The sequence below is a fragment of the Thamnophis elegans genome, chromosome 3 (assembly GCF_009769535.1).
Source record: "Thamnophis elegans isolate rThaEle1 chromosome 3, rThaEle1.pri, whole genome shotgun sequence".
Lineage (NCBI taxonomy): Eukaryota > Metazoa > Chordata > Lepidosauria > Squamata > Colubridae > Thamnophis > Thamnophis elegans.
In genome coordinates, this window is record NC_045543.1 from 122,309,037 (window position 1) to 122,332,912 (window position 23,876).

Consider the following 23,876-nt stretch of genomic DNA (forward strand, 5'->3'; position numbering starts at 1 on the left):
CAGATCTATTTGGTTTCAGCAAGGCAGCTGTATTATTTGTCGCCAGACACTAGGTTGTAATAAAAAAACCACTATAAGAGACCCACAGATTATTACAGTTCTCTATTCAAGGTGATCTAGTGATTATTAAACAATTTTAGTTACTAACATTTGTAAAAATTATGTGGTGACTAGGGTAGTAACTGCTATCTGCTAATAAAGGAGAAATTAAAGACTCTAAACATTTAGAAAGAGAGAGAAATCCAGTGTGGTGCATGGCTTCAGGTGCCAGGCTAGAGATTGGGAGACTGTGATTTCCTGTCTTAGGCACAATGGCAAAACAATTCTAAAAAGGTTGCCAAGAAAACTCCATATAGTCACCAAGAATCAACACTGTACCAAGGGCACATATACACAAACAGATAGAACCATAACATTAGAAAAAAAATATTTCAAAGTAATGCAGTAGATTCAGCTTTTCTTCCAGGGACAATTTTGTCATCCTGATCCTAGCAAGATCTATGCTTTATGTATTTTTATAACTTATTATATTTTTAGATTGCCAGATGCGCAACAACTCTGGGCTTTTCAAACTTAAAGACACAGAGAACAATAAAATAATAAAAACAAAGAACAAAAGATGGTGCAAAGCAGCCAACCAAAGTATATTACCCAGAAGGGAGCCTCATTCACCCTCACCAAAGATCTTCAAGGCTCTTTGAAATACTAGCAGGGTGGGGCCATCCAGATTTTGTGGGAACCTCTCCTTTGAGAGGGCAAACACTATGGCAGGGAAGGTGAATTGTAAGGATCCCATTAGGTGACATTGTTCAATCAAAGGAATCCAAGCAGTATAGCCTGAAGGGCTTTGTAGGTAACAACCAGCCTCTTAAATCACACCCAGAAGCAACTTGGTAACCAGTGCAGCTTATGAAGTAGAGATATTACATGCAAAGTGAGTCACACCCATCACTCACACTACTGTGTTCTGGACCAAATGAAGCTTCTGGGTGGCCTTAAAGGGCAGCCCGATGTAGAAAGCATTGCAGTAGACAAGCTGCGAGATGACCAGGCATGAGGGCCTGTCTGAACATTTTCTTTTAAGATCCCAAATGTACATATAGTAGATTTAATTATTTGCTATTTTTATAGGGCCTACCAGTGTACTTTATAAAAGGGACTTTAGACCCTGATTTTATCTCTCAAGAGTTGAGATAAAAATACAACTTGCTTCCACTATTAGTTCCATTTAAAGAGTTGACAATGGAAATAATTTATTTGCTGGTCTGCAACAATTTCCTGGAAACCTAGTGTGTTTAGAAACACATTAATCCTAGGTTTATTATGCTAAGTGGAGATCTGTCAGTTTTCCAGAGGTTTCAGCTACATCTAATGCCAGCACTTAGAATCTACTTCCTGATGCGGAGGCTAAGGAAGTGTATTTATAATCATGTTCTGGCACCCACGCTGGCTTTGTGTGCTCTTCAGCACCATCTCAATTTTAGAGATGCTATGTTTTCTCAAACATCTGGTTGGATGTTAGGATAAAGCATCAGGCTAGAAACCAAGAGGCCATGGTTTCAGTTTCTTTGCTTAGGGAGATCCAGCTAGGTAACTTGGAGCTAGTCACACTCTCTGAACTGTAGATAGAAGGCAATGGCAATCCGCCTCTGAAATCTTGTGAGGAACACTGCACAGACTTGTCAACACTGACTCAAAGGAGGAAAAGTTTTCCAAACAGTTTTCCAAACTGTTTAATTACATTCAGGGTATCCATAGACACACACTCCATAAAAAATAATGGCAATCATGTATGTTTACAAATTTAGGTAGCATCCCAAATCTTTTTCTCAAGGTAATTGTGATATGACTGGTTTTGTTCAGGTTGCCCAAGATTCATTTGTAGTCATTTACTACAAGCATCAAACAATATATGTGTAAATCACTGTGATGATGGCTTTGCTTTGGCAGGAGACTTACCATTTACCATTTTGAATTAAAGATGAGAGGAATAAAATAATATAATCTTGCAAGCCTGAAAACACTTTCCTTCCCTTCTTGCCGGAGAATTAGAGAAGGTCCCATCTGAGATGCTCTTTCACTCTCATCCTTCCTTTGAACTTGGGTGTCTTTTATCAGACTGCTGTCTAGGCTGCAGCTCTTCCTTCTTTCTCCCAAAGTCATTCTCACAGCCTGTAATAGAATTGGACATGCAGCAACACTGCACATTTTTTATGATTGTACAACTTACAAAAGCCAATTATACTACAGTGTATTTCATATAACATTAAGATGTGACTGATATAGCAAAATATCATTGTTCATATTTATTGGACATCTCAGTGGATGTTTATAAAGGGTTACATGCCAACCTTTTTATGCTGGTCATGTAATATATTTGACAAACTCTTTCATATGTCTTGGGCTTGCCCTATGCTTGTCCTGTTTTGGTCACATATTCGTATTAATCTTAACAAAAATGCAGTATAAAATGATTAATGGGAATGTTAAATTATATTCCAAAAATATGGAATATTCTGATTTATAATGGACTCTGGACCCACCAAACTGATATGATAATTTTGCACCATTGGGAAGAAATCACCATCCCAGGTATAAAAAATAATTCTGGATTGAAGAAATATGGATTGATAATCCAGTCAATCCTGGATTGACTCTGACCTTTTAAATTGAATTTATAGATGTAATGGATAGAATCACTTTTATGATTCTGTATAGTCAAGCTTTATTTATTTAAAGGCCAGGTACTCTTATATATTTATTCTAATATGTATGTGGTATGTATGTGTGTGTGTGTGTGTGTGTGTGTATGTGTGTGTGTGTATATACATACATACATACATACATACATACATACATACATACATACATACATACATACTACTTTTAGCAGGGGTGACTAGTGATGGTGCCTTTTTTCATTTTAATTTTTTAATATGTTTTCTGTTTTTAGATTTTCTTTTCCTTGTTTGTATAATAGCAATATGGATAAAATATATTGAAAAATAATAAATCATAATGCCCAAGTTGTTTTTTGTATCTGGTTTCTTTCTTTGTTTAAAATAGCAAGAATCCCATTTCTAAGAGTATAAAATTTCTAAATCAGCATTTAAATGGGATGGTATGTTTACATTAACATATAGGCCTTGTTTGGAATGTGAAAACTCTTGCAAGTTTTTAATTTTCTACTTATAAAATTTAAGAAGGTGAGATAGGATACAAAACCTTTTCTGTTTACACTATCTCTAAAAAATGAGTTTGATGAAAATTGTTCTGTGTGAGTCCTGCAAACCTAAATATTTATTTAATCTATCAAAATCTTTAAAATTTGCTTAGGGTTACATTAGGGACGCAGTAGCTAAGCTTGTTGATCAGAAGGTTGGCAGTTCAGCAGTTCGAATCCCTAGTGCCGCATAATGGAGTGAGCTCCCGCTACTTGTCCCAGCTTCTGCCAACCTAGCAGTTCAAAAGCATGTAAAAAATGCAAGTAGAAAAATGGGAACCATTTGGTGGGGGGAACCTTTCCCTTTACATTTATAATGTTATGATTTCCACTCCTCTAAAGATTCTTCTTCTGATATTCATTAGTTTGGCAGATCATTCATGGATCCAAAATATTGCTTTTCATATGGGGAATGTGTTTTAGAGTATTTATTATACTTTATATAGTGTATATGGATGGCATTTAGGGGTATTTGGGATGACTGTTCATATGTATGTGTGTGTAAAAGAGAGTGAGAGAAACAGAGAGATGAGTATGCTTTTATGAACTTTGGATAACAAATAAAAGAACCTTAGAAATTCAGATCGCTATATTGTATTCAAAATAGCAATTTAAGATTTGGCTGTTGGAAGAAAAGTTCATTTCATCTAAAAGTAATTGGTTTTAGTGGATGAGTCACAGAAATGGAAAGATTTTTACTAGCTTATTGAAACTAATAAAAGAGGTTGCTCTTACATAGAGTTACATAGCTTGGTTTTTCTCTTCTCTTACAGTTTTTTCCACGTGCTGGTTTCGAACATTATCATTGTAGGAATCGGAGTTACAGTGGCCAGATTTTATCCAAATATAGGGGGAATCATAAGGTATCCTTGAAATATGAATTGATTCTTATACTGAAATTGATGTAGGACTATGCTAACTATCATGTAAAATTTAAACAAAATAGTGGGTGATTCTCATATCTAGCATCTGCATGCAGCAAACTAAAGTGATAAAATTGTGCAATAAGCCTCTCACATTTTTTACACATTTTCGCAACAGGAAACAATTCAGCACAGCATACATTTTCTTGGTCACTACCATAGTATTTGTTTTTTGCAGCAAAAATATATCCAGATTCAATTTCTTTCACATTCAGAGACATTGAAAATCTGAATTACCCAAATGAACCCAAAGGTACGACAATTGATCTATCCTCTCCAAACAACATTTTATCATTCTTTTATAATGCTGATGTATGTATAGATCAGGCTAAACATTTGGATAATTCCAGACTATGGGTGGAACATCGGGAGTCATAGCTCTAGTGTGACTCTCATAATCAAACAAGAAAAGGGAAAAATAAACTTCACTAAAAATAAAGGGAAAGAAAGAAAATCCCACCATATAAATGCCACATATCTCTGACTCATACATCATTGACAATTATGAAAGAATGGTGAGTGCTTAAAAACAAAAAGATTGCCCAGTTCTATTCTATAAGGAATCAAGAGTGAGCAGGCAATTTCTTTCAAAAAACTCTCTCTAATCCAAGGGAGAAATCCTAAATTAGCAGCTGCATCCTAGCTGGAGTACTCCTAGCACTCCAGGATCCTAAATTAGCAGCTTTATCAGTAGCCATGTTTCTAGAGAAGCTGGAAATTGTAATTCAGCAACATCTGGAGTACGACTGCTTACCTATCCCTATCTGAACTCATTTACCTCACTCACAAAATATTTTTATTTTCTGTAGCACATAAAGATAGAGCTTTGCATTCTATTTCAAAGTGTTTTATCACCTTAACATCCCTACTTATTTTCTGTAAGGAAAAAAACCCCCAAATTTTCAAATAAAATGAATGAAGCCCCAGCTACCATCAAGTAGCTATGAATATTAAAAATGGCTTCATGATAGAGCCTTCCTTCAAATCAGCTTTCTTTTGCCATGATTTTCTTTCCCCTTGTAGTAATAACAAACACTATTACCAAAATTCCATATTTTAAAACTGCATTTTAGATCTGTGCCATGTGTGAATGTTTAAACATTTTTGTCCAACATAAGGTACTATTAATTGGTTTTTTAAAAAAAAGTTTGGAAACTTTTACCATAAATATCTTCCGCATCTCCTTTTATTTTCAAAGCTCCTCGTGTTTTCCCCTTTCAATTTGATTTATTTGTTTTTATCCCCCTTTCAATATTTTTATTAATGACTTAAAGTGGCAAAACGTACCCATTGCTCCTTCCTCGTACTGCTGTTTTCTCACAATTTGAATTTCACCTGAACTTTCTGCATGTGAAAAACCTTGGATCCTGTTTCTTTTTAAATACCTCTTGGACATCCAACCACATATTCCCACTCATTTGTTCTATTGCGAGCTACAGAAACAAAGAACAAATGAATTTAAATAAGCAAGCCTTGACTAAGCGATTTTGTGCAGTCATCCGAATGCAAAAAGGAATGTTTGTGATTGATTCCTTTTCTCTCTTCAAAAGGAGTACTCTGCCACGAACCCATCTGGTGTTCTTTATAAAAATATGAATAACCATTTTTAAAAAAAGAATAAATTTTCTCTGGCTCTTCATATCAGAGGCAAGCTGCAGTCTCACAGCCTCTGTTATCCAGCTTTGGTGATTGCTCCCCTCACCCCACTGAAGAAGTATTAAAAGAATAATTGTGAAGTTGTTTGAACACTACATAAATGCTGTTGATTAATGCAGCACACTATGGAAAATCTGGGTGCATCTGATACACTGAATACAGCCTTTTTTTGTCTCCTGAAACCCTGCTCTCTTCACCAAAATGGCTTTGCATAGCCTTTAGGAGGATTCCAGATGCTTCTGTGGGCTGGGGAGGGCAGAAATGAGCAAAAAATGGGATGTTTTTTGCTCAATTTTGCCCCCCACTCCTAGCCCGCAGGAGCACTCTGTAAGCCTAAAGGCTATGCATGCCCTTTTTTTTTGACAAAAAAGGGCCCATTTTCGTGAATAACAGGCCTTTTTTCCCCTCATTTTTGCCCCACCCCATCCCTCAGGAGCACTCCACAAGCCTACTAAAGGCTATTCATGCCCTTTTGCAGGGGGACGGGAGGGAAACCCGGGCCTGTTTTCATGAAAAATGGGCTGTTTTTTGGGAGGTCTGCAGAGTGCAAAACCTTTTTTAAAAAAATGTCTCTTTAAAATCTTGGTGCCTCTTATACTCCAAAAAATACAGTAAAAATGATAATTGTTGCATCAGATGTCTTCTGGGTGCCTAAAACTTGCATGTGTCCATCAGCCTTGTAGAATTTGTTCCCTTCCCTTGGCCATGACATATCTAGCCATTTTGTAAAACACAAGAACAACACTCTCATTTTGTCCTATAGTAGCACGATTTTCCTGACCTTGAATATAATCTTTACTTGTACATGCAGAAACTCTACTGACACAAGCAAAATCTGTGTAGCTCTATTGTCAGTTTATGTTTAATTACTTTTATTAAAGAGTCAAATGTAGGAATATGAGAGATGGGGACAGGAATCTGATCAAAAGGAACAGAAGTAGCTATAATGTGTTCATAGTGATATCATTTCTAGGTTTTTTTTTTGTTGTGGGATAAGTCTGGTGTCCAGCATGCAGTAAAAGTTTTAAAGTGATGAAGCACATTAAAATAATTGCTCTGGTCTGGTCATGTAGCAAGGCTTACTTTGCTTAACATTGGGAAAGATTTGTCTTGATGGCTAGTGAGTAATTATTTTGCATAGTAAATATAAATCAATTAACTATCCAACCAACCAACCAACCAATCACATTATGACTATCTTTAATGCTTATTCATATTTAGTTTAACCATGGACACAAGTTAACCCAATTTTCTGGGCTTGCTCAGCATACTAAAATACACTACTTGGGACAGCAGTTTCTGAATAAAATGTTGGTGGCTAGATAGTTTGTTATACATGGGAACTGTCACTGAACAGACATGCAAAGGTTGTAGTCTGAAAAAATAAAGATATAATCATTTGTTGTTTTCTTCCAGATATTCTGGAGCAACCTGTGGCCTCGCCTTTGTATTTGTATACCCATCCATCATCTATATCATCTCTTTGCATCGGGAAAATCAGCTGACGTGGTTTGCACTAATCAGCCATTTTTTGATAATTCTTCTAGGAGTGGCAAATCTGATGGCACAATTTTTAATTTGAAAATCAGTCTTAAATCAGAGTTCTTTCTTTGCAAGAGGTGCAGGAGGACCAAAAGGTTACCTTGAACAGTATTATAAAAAATTGTATCCTGCAGTATTATAAAAGTTATGCAGCAGTAGATATGCCGACTGCCCTCTTTCAATCTTAGTGTGTTCCAGAGAAAACAGCTTTTAAAAGAACCAAAAATAACAAAGAAACTTTAAAAAAATGGAGGCTGCATCTTGGAATATGAAGCACCAAAGCAAATGGAAGGAACTCAGTGAATTCCTGCTGCAACTTCAAGTAGAAATGGAAACTATTTGGGAATTATTAAGTTCTTTTTATAAATTATATATATATATATATTTTCTATGTGGGAAAAGCCATCTAAGAAACTGTAGGAAAATAAACAAGGGATTTTATTGAATTAGAAAACTATATATTGCTACTGTTAAAAAGAGTGTTTTGAATTCTTTTACTGTTGAAATTCAGCACATATTAAATTGTGAAAAACCGGCTAACATTAAACTATATCTTTTGTGATATTCTTAATTGTCTACAATATCAGGACTGAAAGGGAGGTTTTCTTACATGTCTTGGCACAAAGGAAAGAATGTATTGTCCATTTTCTTTAGACTTGGCATGGAAAGTCTAGAATTAATATCAAATATACTCTTATCTATTTTGCACAGCAGTGTAAAGAGGCCCCATTTTAAATCTAAAAAGTCATCAATAATTGTACAGCGAGCTCAAAATGCTGACTTGCATTGCTGTACCAACCCTCTCCCCAAAGTGCAAAGTGTGGTTATAAAACTTTTTATACCTTTTCTGCTTTGTTTCAAATTACTGTTTTGACTCATCTCTGGGATGAACAAACCTATGCTTACCTTTCGCTGACTCTGGACATGTGTTACCTCTCTCTTGGCATCATGGCTATTAAATCTTATACTTTGAAGAGGGGTAGTTTTTTATGCTCGAAAAAGCCCCATTTGCACTGAATCAGCACCTTGTGTACATACACACCAGGGGTGGGTTCCTGCCAGTTCTAACCTCTTCTATAGAAGAGGTTCCACAAATCTACAGTGCCATTTAGAACTAGTTCCAGCTCCCTCCCCCCACCTGTCTGCACATCATCAAGATGAAGAACGAGAGAAGGAATTCTGGGAGCTGAAGTCCACAAGTTTTAAAGCTGTCAAGTTTGAACACCCCTGAGTTTTTTTTTTAAAGGGTTAGGGGTAAAAGGGTCTTGTAACTTGACAGCTTTAAGACTTGCGTGCTTCAAATGCCAGAGTTTCTGAGCCAACATTTTGGTTGCTAAACAAGAGCGTTGTTAAGCGAATCTCATCACATTTTACAAGTTGGCCACCCCCACCCAGTCACATGGCCGGCAAGCCACTCCTACCCGGTCACATGGCCGGCAAGCCACTCCCACCCAGTCACATGGCCGGCAAGCCACTCCTACCCGGTCACATGGCCGGCAAGCCACTCTCCCCATCACATGGCCAGCAAGCCACTCCCACAAAGCAGGCCACACCTACAGAAGAGGGTCTAAAAATTTTTGAAACCCACCACGATACACACCCTCAATGCATCCCTCTGTCTTCCAGCCTTCTGAGGGTTGCAACTTCTCCAAAACTATGAAGAGGATCTTTAGGAAACGCTTTGTGTTTTCCCACTTCAGCTAGACTATTCTTCATATTACAGGCACTTCCGGCTAATGGCAGAGAAAAGCCAATATAGTCATCCTAAACGGTTTTGCTTAAATTTGGGGAAGCCTCATTCTCCCCCTAGTGATCTTGCTAAAGATCTCTACTTTTCTTTCCTCTCTTGTCAATTGTTTCTTAGCAGAGGTGGGTTGCTACCAGTTCGCATTGGTTCAGGCGAACCACTAGTGGAAATTAGGACTTGGTCGCCAAACCAGTAGGCATGGCATGCTGGCCACGCACTTCAAACCGGTTCCCCGGTCACCCATACCGTTGCTGGCATGTTTTTTAGTCATTTTATAATGTTCTGCGCATGCGCAGAACTATTTAAAGGCAACTGCGCATGTGCAAGCAACGTGCGGCGGGCACACGCAGCAAAGCACGTGCAAAGCGAACCAGCAGTAACGTCAGCAGCAACCCACTCCTGTCTATTAGGAATGTGTACTAATTGTCTCTCTCCAAGACTTATCTAACAACAGGTTGACCAAGAAGGAAATAAATAAGACTCCACCTACTACAGCTTGATCAGGGAGAGAAGTGATAAATATGAAAACGTATGAAAATAGTGGAACTGCTTTGGATGTACATTTGGAAACGTCCTTGCGATTCATTGACAGGGAGGTTGTGCTTACATTATTGTAAGCAGGAATTTCATGAGCATCAGCAGGACGCAGCCAGCACAATATCCAGGACTTCCATCATGCTCACTGTATAGGTTCTTTCTTTTTATTTCCTCCAGGCACAACCTTTCGGTGCTTATTTTCTGGCATGAAAACTACCACATCAATAGTAGAAAACATCTCTGAGGACTTCTTCAGAGCTGCTCTTGCAGAGTACCCATCTGAGAAGGTAAACCATGCCCAGGTATCATGCATATAGGCCTAATGACAAAGTTGCTTGAGAGGGTGCTTGGCCTCAATTCACCACCACTCATCCTGGGTCTGTCACCAAGGTCTGGATCTGCTTCATCGAAGGATCTATCCTGTGAATGTCAGGGAAAAATCAAAAGAGAAAAAGCTCTCTTCTCCCACGTAGTCCTTTCTAAAAACTTCTGCTGGAAGAACCATTGTCCATTTCCATAGATTGTGCCCTGGTGTAATGCTTTGAGGATCAGCCTATCGGTCCTCTAGGACTCAATGCTAATGAGATATATTTTATAAAAGCTGGACTTCAGAAGGTGTGTCCTCAAATACTTGTTGCATGTAATGGCATTTCAGTATATGTTCTTGATTTCTCACTTTGGAAATCTGCCTTCAGAAATCTTTGAAGCCTAGGCTTTCATTGCGTAGCGTTACTCTTCCATCACCAAGAAATCCTTCAAGTGGAACAGAAAATGAATTAGCATGATTGATGCATCTCCAGTGTAATTCTTCATTTCATCTAACATTTCTATATAGTGCCAGTACATGGAGACAAACAGTCTAATGCCCCTGGCACATGCTTCCTGGGGTTGGCTTTAGTGTCTTGTTACAAAATGTGGTTTCAAGTGAAAAGCATGTGGAACTCTGTGAAGAAGAAAGCGCAATGGACTTATTTTAATGTTTCTGTTTTCATTTTAAATGCATGTAAAAAACAACTATGTGTACTCCACTCCGGGTTACCACGGTGAAGAACGGATAGCTTGTAACAAGTACTCTGTAATTGTTGGGGATGCATTCCTGTATACTTATCTTTTGAGAATGTTGATTAAGCTGCAGAAATAAGGCCCTAATTATGAGTGAATTTAGGTTTTAAAACAATTAGGACACATCCTGATAGAAATGAGATTTCACAGATTGTGAAACAAGTTCCTCAATCTCCTAATTTCAGTTAGTAACTACGCTGGAATCAGTTTAGTAGGTTAACCGGTTGTTGTCCTCAAATCTTGTTTTTTTTTTAAGTTTCAAAGGCCTAACTTATTAAAGTATAATTAGATCTTAAATAGCTAGAAAGCCATTTCTTGGAATTAACTATGGATAAGGAGAAATCACTAGCTTTAGAAAAAAAACTTGGTGCCTTCCAGTTGTAAAACTTGTGTTCTCATCAGTTTCAGCTACTAGGAAAGCTGAGGGTGTGTGAAAAAGAAGCTGTATTTCTAGACTTCTGGAGGGAAATAGGTTAAATGCATATCTGATTCAATTTTGGCTTATGACTTAGGAAGCAGCTAAATAATTCTCCATCCTAAATTGATGGTGATTGATGACCAGATTAGTTAACACTCCTTTAAAGAGATGTTGCAAATGCCTGTTCTTTAGGACTACCAAATTTATCTTTTCTTCTGTCTGTCCTGTGGGAAAAGCAGCTTGCATTTAAGCAGAAAAACAACGGTTACATACCAGTATCTGTGTTTGTATGTACATATATACACACTGATGCACATTGATTCACTTCTTACAGTATTGTTTTATGCCATCCACGTTAAGTCACTTCTGTGCAAGCATCTAGCAGGGCTTAAGACTGGACAACAAAACGAGTAACTGATGAATTATGCTAAAGGAACTTGATATGATCCTGTAAATACTTCGTTCCTTTATGCCCCAAATGTCAGGGTTCTGAGTAACGCACCCAAAGAAACCAGAACTGCAAGGCGTGCAAGTCCCTCAAAGAACATGTTTATTGGATACGTATTGGCATGGCCAGTGAAAAACAACTCTGAAGTTTTCCACTTTAAAATTATAATTAAAAGAATAAATGTTTCCCTCCTCCAACGTCCCAAGTCACATTGTCCAATTAAAAACATCGATGGCTCCCTGGTCACTCCTGTCCTCATTCTACTGCCACCTGTTGGGATGACCTTGGTTCTCACTGGAAGACTTGTCGTTTTGTCTAGGAGACAGTCTACCTACTCCCCCGCCTCCAGAGTACATGGCATCTATGAAGCAAGAAAAGATGGCTTCAGCCAGGTTCAATTCAGAGTTGACACCAACACCTAGAGGTCAATGAAAGATGTGAATTAAGAATACTAGAAATAACCCAAACACTTTCTTTTTGCAGGGAAGACTCAACAACTTCTAATGCATCTTGGAAACAGCTGATACTCTACTACAAGAGTACATATTTTGTGTCCTGTACTATAACATTTTCCCCAACCAACATACTTTTGAAAATAAATTATATAAATTGATTTAGGACTTTATTGATTAGACCTCTCTAACAACCAACAAGATTTAAAACAATCCTAGGAATGAGTTTCTCTGAGTTCAGATTCCTAAATGTTAGAGTGACAAGAATTCCAGTAAATACAATGAAAACAATTTCCCTGTTGTGTTCCTGTGAGAGAGGTAATTAAACACAGCTCCAAATGTTGCTGACTCCTCCATTCAGTTCTGGTCTCTTCATAGTCACGTGACTGGGGGCAGAGTTGTTATTAAGGGGTTGGAAGTAATGTTCTGTGTGCATTTTCTGCTTGGTCTCTGAGTGCCTTATGGCTGCCTTCATATCTGGAAACAAGCAGGAAAAGTGAGACATTAGCAAAGCTGTCTGAAAAACTGGATAAACTGAGAAAGAGATGCTAGATGCCTTCCTGTCTTCCAGTTTAATATTTCAATTGACACATTGCATTATGCCCTGGTTTATTGTTACCACAGTTCACCAAGCTGTTTTGCCTGGTTCTTTCATTACACTAAGCTATTCATTGTGCTTTACCTACCACTATGGCATAGTTTATACACTGCTGAGTCAAAAACAAGCAAACAATATTAGAGTTTAACTTGAGTGAACCCAACATACAATCCTTCTTGATCTGTTGTGTAGGATTCCTACAATGTGCTAAACCATTATGTATTGTTTTTTATTTATTTACACAGTGTGACTCTTGTCACTGTGGACAGTAAATTATGGTTTTGCGTGTAATGTCATACCAGCTAAAAAGTATATTTTATTACCTCAGTGAATGAAATATTCTGATTTAATTCACAAATCTACTTTCTTTGATGAAGCAATACAGTTCAGATATCAGCTAATCCTGTAGTAATATGACATATTGTCTGTTTTGCTGTTTTGTTTTAAATTATTGCCCTGCCTTTAAATAGAATACTATATAAAGTTAATACCATTCTTGCTTTATAAAAATTATTATCAAATTGTTCACATAGTATATGGAAATATTTTATATGCTTATACCTTTTAACTAAAGTTACTTTGGATTTATACAACTAAACAATAAGAATAGAATTCAGACAGGTAGAATATTTTCAGTGTAAATTATACTGGATACAATATATTTAAGAAAATGATAGTGACTGGAAATATTTTTTTAACATATCTCCTGCTTTTTGCCTTTTCAAAAACATTTTAGGTGATACAAATGAAATAGAAAATGCCGCAGTGGTGTAGTTATTTATATACATATGTTATTTCTTAAATATACAAATACATATTCCATGCACACAGTGGCCTATTACACATTTCATCCAAGAGAATTTGAAATGGTTATTGATAAGATTTAAATAACATTGCTATTTAATTTTTTTTACATTTTCTTCAGTTTCTCCTTTTTCCTTCATTAAGTTGGGAAGGGGATTTCTGCAAACAAGAAGAGATTTGAGCCTTATTGTAATTCTCTCAACTGGCACATGTTTGAGTATCTTGTACTGACAGTACAGGAGTGATAAATACCACTAGCTCATACCACTGTGAGCTGTGTTGGAGCACTGGTTAAAATGCGGTACTGCAGGCTACCGCTGCTGCCTGCTGCCAATTTGGCAGATCGAATCTCACCAGGCTCAAGGTTGATTCAGCTGTCTATCCTTCCGAGGTTGGTAAAATGAGGACCCAGATTGTTGGGGGCAATATGCTGACTCTGTAAACCACTTAGAGAGGGCTATAAAGCACCGTGAAGCGGTATATAAGTGTTATTGCTATCTAACCAAAAATATCAGTATCTAACATTGTCCTTGCTATAAGAAGAGTTCCCCTTGGATTCCATATCAATTGTTGAGAGGATGGATATCTACAGCCCTACAGTGCTTTATTATTACATAATGCCATACCATTTAGAATACCATACACCATATGATACTATATATCATAAGCCTTTGAGTTACTGTAGTTTTCTACTTCTGGCAACTGTCTGGTCTAGTCTCTGCAATTTTCTTGGCAAGATTTCAGAAGCTGGCTTTGTGAGCCGTGGTGGGGTAGTGGACAGAATGCAGACTCAGCCTTCCATCTTTCTGAGGTTGGTAAAATGGCGACCCAGATTGGTGGAGCAATACGCTGACTCTATAAACTGCTCAAAGAGTGCTGTAAAGCACTATGAAACTGTATATCTCTTAAGTGCTATTGCTATTTCTATTTCTACCTAAAGCAGGACTATAACCCAAACACTTCTAGTTTCTAGCCTTCACCTTACCCACTACACCAAACTGGGTACCATACCATACCATAATTTATGGAAAGCGGCCATAAAACTTGCCACTTGTTGGCATCTGGGGAGTGCATGTGTGTATGAGTGTGTAAGCACACACATACAAAAAAAAAAACACCATGGAAAATATAGACAAAACAGAAGGCAAAGACAGTGTCTTCCTTGTCACTGAAACATATGTTAACAGCTTTCCTCCTTACAATGCTCCATGGCTTGGGAACAGATTGAGAATAGATAGCTTGATGCTGCTGGAAATAGTCTTCTTCAATGGTTAGGAGTTTATGCAGGGAACACCTGGATCTCTTTCAATGAGTTACAAACAGTTCCAGAATCTTGTACAGAAGTCTGAAAGAGCATATGAAACACAGCACAGGCATAATTCTTTGTTAACCTCCTTAATCAGTTTATGAGTTTTCATCAACTCCAAGGCTTAAGCAGACATGCACAACTACTCCCATGTACTCAACAAATTCCATCATTTAATTCAATTTAAAAAATCTGAGGGGAGTAGAGAAGGCAAATCAGGATCCAGATAGTTGTATGTACATGGGGTAACTTCCAATATACTCCTCTCTTTTTACATTAGTTCTTTTACTCTCCAGCTGGGTAGGTTTCAACGTTTGTGCAATTTTCATTAGTGTCTGGCTTCTAGTCTGATCTAGTCACTGTTCTTTGTACATTCAAGGCCACACTCCTTACACTGATTTAGTTGTTGTTTTTCCTCAACTCATTGTTTGCATATTGCACTACTACATTCAGATGGAGTTCATAAGTATTCAATAAAAGAATAACTGTTTCTTGATTCCATTCAAGATGAGAACTGGGTTACCTACTATCCTTTCATTACTGTTTTCTTCTGGAAAATGTTGATTTGCAGCTGTCAGTTTTAGGTATATAAACATCTTATTTGGGCCATATGATATACTACAGATCAAGGATTTTCTGTGGTGTTTCAAGCAGTTGTGCTAATGCCTTGATACAACAGTTCCATTGGTAGAATTAGTTTGACTGCTGGGTATGTTCTACAAAATTCTATTTGTTTAATTCTGACGAATTGTGTCCCGTGAATCCAGATTTTTTTTAATGAACCACAATTTGCAGCTAAGTGCTTTGTGTGAACTTCTGGCTTGTGCAACAAACAATGGCTGTGTCATATGAATCCAGTCAAAAGTTGGCAAATAGCAAGCCATGGAGACTCACAATTCAGAGACTGAATAGAATACAGATGCCGCTGATGTTTGTTAGTGTTTAACTTTTTACACCTTATAGCTAAAATTGCCTAGATTGTCAACAGAAATTTTTATTTTTTGAGAAAAAAAAACCCTGTGGATTTTGTTTCAAACAATTTGGATTTAAAAAAAAAAGATATATAACAACATTTATTCTTGGCATTAAGTTATTTAAAATGAATACATGCTTAAAGAATTTACATAAGCATATGAATAGCAGTATTTTGGAACTATGCAAGAAAGGACAAACTAATCACCAATTCTAGGAATTGCCTCAAAACTAATAACCTCTTCTCACCCGCGTTACTTTTGATATGCCTCATCTCTTCTGTTTTGTTCAGCAGCAACAGTAGATTAATAGGTCATTATGTCAGCTCTGTTCCCAGTTTTATTTTTATCAGCTTCAGACATTAAGGGAGAGTGAACGTGTGATTCTCTACGATAATACTATATGCTGCTTCTGTCAGCTGGAGATGCCTCATCTGAAGTCAGCACAAAGTCTTGCAAACCTTGGAAGCAATATTAGGAGGCCAAGGACCATCTGGACAAAAGACTGAGTCTGCTTCCAAGAGCCACAGATGTGGTGCCTGGTATGCAGATGGATTGGGACGTCTTATTGAATATTTATCTTGTCACAGAAAAGTTCCAAAGCACTAGAAGCAAACAGGGTCAATTTGAGGATTTGGAAAAATTGCTGGAATACTGTATTTGAGTTGCACAAGACAAAAGGAAAGAAACAACCATTTTTTGACATTCTCTCTCTCTCTCTCTCTCTCTCTCTCTCTCTCTCTCTCTCACACACACACACACACACACACACACACACACACACACACACACACACAAACACTACTGCTGCACTATTTGCAGGATAAAAAGTTGGTTTTTCTGGAAACCAGTCTCTGGATGCCAAATTTTCTCTTGCCTTTATTAGTACTACAGCTAAAAACAGAATATAATCCAGTCAAATTTCAAATTGCATATCTAAGTATACACATTGGTTGGCTTGTACATTATACTTCTTTAATTACAGCTTTTGTCATAATTAGCTCACACTTAGCTTTATGCTTTCCACTGCTCATGTTGAGAACGCTAGAACTAGAGGTCCTGTAGACCCATGCATGGCCAATCTTTCTTTAGACTACTTTATCCCTACTGCTTGCTCCTCCTGACCAGATAATAATATAATACAGCTTTCTACCTCAATAGAAGCTTCCTTGAACAGTAAATTCTAAAGCGAACTTTGGTATTCTTGTGGTTTTGATCTGGCTTGTTAGACCTGAGTCCTGGCTCTTGATTTTAGAGCAGTGTTTTGCAACCTTGGCAACTTTTAAGACTTCAACTTCCAGAATTTTCCAGCAAGCAATGCTGGATGAGGAATTCTGGAATTTGAAGGCCACAATCTTAAAGCTGCCAAGGTTGAGAAACACTGTCCTAGAGTGCCAGCATATCAGATAGCAATCCTATTTCAGATTTCATGCATCTTTGATCTTGCTGAAACACACAACTTCAAATTAAGATTGGACAGAAATGATCTCAAGTGGCCCAAGTGGCTTAATATTCTTAAAATACCTCAATAGGAAAGCTGCTATTTTAATTACAAAGAGTGTAATTCCAGATTACAATAGGAGTTTCCCTGAGTAAAGAAAGTTTAGAGAATGTTATTCTCAGTATAAAACACAATGTCAGTTAAGATGTAGAAAGCTGGTATGTTGAGGGAGTTATTTCTTTGTTGTGTATGCAGCTGAGTTCTCACAGTACATTTAACCATGGTTAAGTTAGACTTTAGTTAATCAAATTAACCCACTTTCCTAAAGTCATGTACTTAAATCAATGGTAGGATACGACCAGTACACCCCAGTACAGGTCATTGACACGCGGTGAGGTTTACGGTTGGTGAGGCAAGAGTGCAGCAGCGGCGAGAAGCAGCGTCCACGCCGCTGCCCCCGACAGAGGCATCTCACATTTATGTCCACCATAGACGCGAGACGCCTCTGTCGGACACAGCGGCAGAGACGGAGGAGGCGGGGGGTGAGGCGGCAGCCAGTGAAGAAAGGGGAGAGGAGGAGGAAAGGGAGATGGGAGCAGGACGGGGCTTCCAGTGGGGGGGAGAGAAGAAAGGGAAGGGGGGGTCATAGCAGGCAAAGGAAAGAAAGCACCAGCCCACCAGCAGAGGCGGATAAAAAACCCGCCCTCCCTGCCTTTCCCCCTTCCCTCTCTTCTCAAACAAACTCTCAAATTGAGAGAGAATTTGTTTGAGTGAAGTGAAGAAACAAACACACGCACGCACACACACAAATTACTCACAATAAAAAATTACTTACAAATTAAGTGACAATAATTTTGAATTTCTCCCCCCTCTGTCCGACCCACATACCTTTTCCAGCTGCGTCACAGAGGATTTCAACTCTCCTCTTGTTTGCCATGATGAAAACGTAAAAAATGTAAAAAGAAAAAGGTAAAAGCTGCTGCTGCCAGAGCAGGAGGAGGCGAGAGAACCATGTGCCTCCTTTGCATAAGAAATTTTTCACCTTTTAACCCTTGCTTAACTCTGATCAAGTGATCATAAAGATAGAGGAAAGGAGGCACGTGGTTCTCTCGCCTCCTCCTGCAGTTAAGCACTAAGCAGAGTCATCCACTGTGACTCTGGCAGCAGCTACCTCAGCCTTTTTCCTTTTAAATTTTTTTTCTTTTCATCATGACATTGGTGAGGCCCTGCCTCCCCTGCCTCCCCTGACTGCACGTACCTGGTACAGGTGTACTGGTGCCTGCTGAGAGCACCAGATACTGTTCCGGTACAGTGTTCTGGAGGGTTCATCTGCCTGCTTTCCTTATCGCTATTTGAGCCAATCGGGGCTTTTGCGCATACAGCGTACGCCGCCAAGCAGCTGGAGCATCACGGGAGTAAGTACGCATGCGCGCACTGTGCGCATTCACGTGGTGGACCCAGGCCCCATTGCAGTGTATCGGTTGCAATAGGATCCGGAACCCACCACTGACTTAAATATACCTAAACCACAAACTAAATACATGTGCTTGGTCCACACAACATACTAGGCTACAATGTGATTAGTACCTTGTGCTCTGAATGTTGTATGAAAGCAAACATACATAAAGCACATCTTGAATCACACCATCCGGATAAAGCTGAGTTTAATTAAAATATTTTTTAATTAGGCATTATTGCAAAAGTACAATAAGGTGGCGCAGTGGTTAAATGCAGCACTGCAGGCTACTGCTAGATCAGCAGGTCAGCGGTTCAAATCTCACCGGCTCAGGGTTGACTCAGCCTTCCATCCTTCCGAGGTGGGTAAAATGAGGACCCAGATTGTTGGGGGCAATATGCTGACTCTCTGTAAACCGCTTAGAGAGGCCTGAAAGGCCTATGAAGCGGTATATAAGTCTACTGCTATTGCTATTGCTATTGCTACTAGAAGATCCCTATATTCTGCTTAGTAGAAGGCAGTGTGGAAAGGAAAAAAAACTTGCTTGATGAAAGCTGACATGTAATGTTTGTTTGCAACTCCAGCAACAATATTTTTTCCTGACAATCATGGAGACGTTAAGAATATGAGGCTATAGACAAACTCAGTAAGCTAATGCAGAGTAGTCACATTTTTCTTTCTTTCTGGCAATGTCTTGTGCCTTCAACTTGCATCTGGCAAGACAAAAATTAGGCCTGCATAATCTTCCCTTTCCTTGAAAAAAGCAAGAATGGCAAAAGCGTCAGCATCACTTTTTGAACTTGAACATATTATTGCTGGGAAATAACCCTTTCCTATGTAATGGAAAGGATTTGCTACATCCTGACTAATTTATCTTGCAACATAACTTATGTTTACAAGGCCGCAGGCCAAAATGTTCGACTTCTATTGTGTGGTGGAATAAAAATAAATGTAAAAACAGGAACTATCTATTCTAATTAAAAGATAAGAACCTTAAGTGACATTAGTTTCCCAAAGTAATTTCTCACAAGATTTTGAGAAGTGCTGTTTCTTAAATTACCATCAACAAATTTATTGCAATCATTTAGATATGGAATTGCAGAGGAACTGCAGCTGAGAAATGAAGAATTAACCGTACAGGAAGTGCCATTGTTCAATGACAGAGCATGTGCTTTGTATGCCAGAGTTTCAACTTTTGGCATTTCCAAGGGAAGCTAAGAAGAAGTTCTGTCTGACATCTGTGAATGCAGCTTAGAGTTAGTGTAAGATTGGGTATGTTCACCAGACATGCTAAGTTTATTTTGGGATTACCCTTTGTATCAGGCACCAGCAAAACAGGATCAGTCTGGTTTGCTAGACAACATCCATCTTGGCTAGTATCCCAAACACTTTTGCAATGTCTTGTCTACGGTTTATATTTTTCTTGTTGTCAAAGTTAAACATGAAAACAAAATCTTAAAGCTATGGAGGTATTGCAAATGAAAGCCCTTCATTTTTTTTGCTCTCCATTTTTCCACCTGCACATATATGGAAAAATGTGGAAAAATGACATTTCAGCTAGATCACCGTTTTTTTTTTTTTTAGGTCTTATTTCTGGCTATTTCTGTCCTTATTATATTTATGATATCTCGAGAACATCACCTAGCTATTAGGTGAAGAGAAGTTCATTTTCTCTCTTTTTAAATTAAATGTTTTAATATTTAAAAACAATAGGAAAGATACAGCAAAGAAAAAAAACACAATAAGACAAAACAAAACACAGAACATACATAACAATATTCAATAATTTTACAGCTTTCTATATCGGCTTTCCTTCTTAGCTTTTATAATTCTCCCTTCTGCATTGCCTTCTCTCACTATAACCTTGTACTATAATGTAACAAACATAATATTAACACTTATAATAGTATTCATTATTTATATCTCCATATATTTGTATTCCCTATTTTCTGTTTTGGCTTCTGTTTTCTAGCCACTTGTACATTTTATTCCATACTTTATAGAAGTACGATTATTCTCTTTCTTTTAATTCTATTGTCATTTTATCCATTTCTGCGCATTCAAGTATTTTCCAGGTTGTAGTTTCATCTGAGGGTGTATTGATTTTTTCCCAGTTTTGTGCAAAGGCAATCCTGGCTGCAGTGAGTATGTGTATAATTATGTATTGAGATTGTTTGTCCATTTTTTGATCCAGTAGTCCTAATAAGAATGCTTCTGGTTTGAGTTCTATTTTTTGCTCAATAATTTCTTCTAACCACTTCCGAATTTTGCACCAGTACTTCCTTGTAATGGGGCACATCCACCATATGTGATAGAGTGTTCCAGGCTTGTGGTTGCATCTCCAACAATTAGGGGATAAATTTGGGTACATTTTGGCCAATCTCACTGGAGGCAAATGCCATCTGTAAAACATTTTATAGAGATTTTCTTTATAAGCTACTGCCGTCGTAAATTTATAATTTCTTTCCCACAGTTTATCCCATTTTTCTAACTCTATATTATGGCCAAAATTTCTTCCCCAGCTAATCATTGTCTCCTTTTTTCTAACTCTATATTATGGCCAAAATTTCTTTCCCAGCTAATCATTGTCTCCTTTACCGTCTCTTCCTCCGTTTTATATTTTAAAAGAAAATTATATAATGTAGTGATCATTTTTCCTCCCATTCCTAGTAATATTTTATCTAATTCCATTTGTGTCTCGTATATTCCGTATTTTTCCCAATCTTCTTTAAATCTTGTTTTAATTTGTAGGTAGGGCTACCATTCCATATTTATTCCCTGTGCTTTCAGATCTTGTACTGATTTTAGTTCTCCTTTTTAGTTCTCCTAAGAGGTCTGCACATCTTACCATTTTACTAAGATCTATAGTATATGGATATGTCATTGCTTCCATGGTTGATAACCAGCTTGGAATTTTCAGGTAGTGGGTTTTTTTATTTTTTCCCAGACTCTAAACAGAGCATCACTTACTATATGTCTCTGAAAGTAGGAATGGGATTTAGTCTTTCCCTCCCAGAGGAAGCCATGCCAGCCTAGTTGGGGATCGTGTCTTTCTAGCATAAGGAGAGAAGTTTATTCTCATTACATTATTTTAGCCCAACGATGATTGGATAACTCAAGAATATGCTATGAATGCCTATTAAAAACGATCACTTCTCCCAAAGTTAGAAGAGAGAATGTCACAATAATAAAAAAATTTATGTTCCGACAATGTGGGGTGCTGATGTTCATTAAGTTAACTCTAAATAAATATAAGGCCCAGATTTGTTCAATATGTTAGATCCAAATATGTTACCTTGTTAAATGTGGCATATAAAATTATCAATCAATGTCACATTCTTGTATCTCAATCTAGTAATTTGCATAAGATTGCATTACTATTGTGAACGAAGCATCATACTCTGAAATTAGAACTGTTGTTTAGATTTTGAAAGTAAGGAATGTCACGTGTATTATTATATAAAGAGTTTCTCCAAACTGATGCCTTCTATATACATTAACTATAACTATAATTCCTCTTCTAGCTATAAAGTTTAGGAGCTCTATGCTGAAACATTATGAAGGAATTTGCTTAGGAAAGAATTCTTTGTTTGTATAATGGCATTATGGATATTAGCTGGCCATTTCTTAAACAGACTTATTAGTTATTTTCCATACTGTGCTAAGCTATAGTATGAATTGTTTGGTTTCAGCTGTTCATGAACTCAGTTGTTATAGTTCATAACCCAAGTTTTTGGCTTAGCCTGGTATAAGAGTGCTTTGTTTTATTCAGCAAAGCATCATTAAACAAACTATGGTTTGATGTAGAGCTGTTCCAATTGCAGTCCCAGATCTGGATGCAATCTTTAAAAGCCGTGGGAATGACCTTCAGAGACCTCCAGTAATGGATTCCAAATGGCAGTTTTTAATATAACAGAAGGAAGAGTATTAACCATTTTTAATGTAATTGTAGTTTAAAAGAAACTGATATAATTTACACTGACTCATTCATTTTCAGCCTTGGGACTCTAAATTCGGCCATTGGAAAAAGTCATAAACTCCAATGGTGCAATGTCAGCACAGAAGCATATATTAAGGTGCTTTCAGGAGATCTCTTGCCTTCTGTCTGTTTGTACTTGTATAGGTAGTCCTCAACTTACGACCACAATTGGTATTAGAATTTTCATTGCTAAGCAAGGTGATTGTTAAATGAGCCACACCCAAATCTATGTCATTTTTTTGCCATGTTTATTAAGCAAATCACTGCAGTTGTTAGGTGAATCACATGTTCCTTAAGGAAATGCAGCTTTTCCCATTGACTTTGCTTAGTGGAAGCCAGATGGGAAGATTGCAAATGGTGATCACATGACCCCAGAAGGCTCCAACTGTTGTAAATACATGCAGTTGCCAGTCCTAAGTGTAACAACCAGTCCTAAGTCACTTTTTTCGGTGTAATTGTAACTTCAAATGGTCACTAAATGAATAGTTCTAAGTCAAGGATCACCTGTAAACTCCGCTTGTATAAGAAGAGTCCTTAAAATGCTGTTAAGTTGTTATTATTCCCACAACCAAATGAAACTGACCTTCTAACGTTTCTGGGATGTTAGGGAACAATTAAAATATCTGTTTCTTTTGTGCAGTGTTGCTTGTTTCCTGGGTCATCTTGCATGATTAGCTTCCTTTATTCTGTAATCATATGCCCATTAGTTAGTCACTCTGCTTATAATACTGTGTGGAACAGAATTTTGTAACCAAAGTATTGTATTAAGTAAGTCTGTAATTAAGTAATCATTTCAGGCAGGTGCAACCATGTAAAGCTATCCCAGGTATTACTTCTAGTGTTCCTCACCTCAGGCAGCTCAGAGTAGTGAAACAGTCTTTGCTCTCTCCTCCTCTTTATTTTACTACACAACAATCCTGTGGAGCAGAGGTGGGTTGCTCCTGGTTTGGCTGAACCGGTAGTGTCAACAGTGGGAGGCTGCGCCCATCTACATGGACGCTTCTGCGCATGCACAGAAACGTTGTGCATGCGTGCATGCACGTGAGCACGAGCAAACCAGTAGTAAACTGGCAACTCACCACTGCTATGGAGATGGTCTGGCCATGATATATTTCTTATGCACCTTATATAAGACTTCATCGATAAAATTTTTGATATAAGATATTTCTTCTGCTGCTATTCTAGATATACAAATGCACAACGTACATGCATGTGTATGTGTGGGTTTGTGTGTGGGGTTCTGGCAGCCGCTACTGCTGGTTCGTTCGTAGTTGCGCAGTGAGCGCATGTGCAGTACTATAAAAATAAGATGG

General features: G+C 37.8%; 1 protein-coding gene across 1 annotated transcript in view; it reads left to right on the forward strand.

Moving 5' to 3' along the window:
• SLC38A9 (solute carrier family 38 member 9) overlaps window positions 1-8,190 on the forward strand; it is a 52,038-nt gene extending 43,848 nt beyond the window's left edge. The window contains 2 exon segments of the mRNA XM_032213655.1: window positions 3,997-4,086; window positions 7,219-8,190. Of these exon segments, the coding sequence (XP_032069546.1) occupies window positions 3,997-4,086; window positions 7,219-7,384 (256 nt within the window). The 3' untranslated portion in view covers window positions 7,385-8,190.
• The last annotated feature ends 15,686 nt before the right edge of the window (window positions 8,191-23,876 follow it).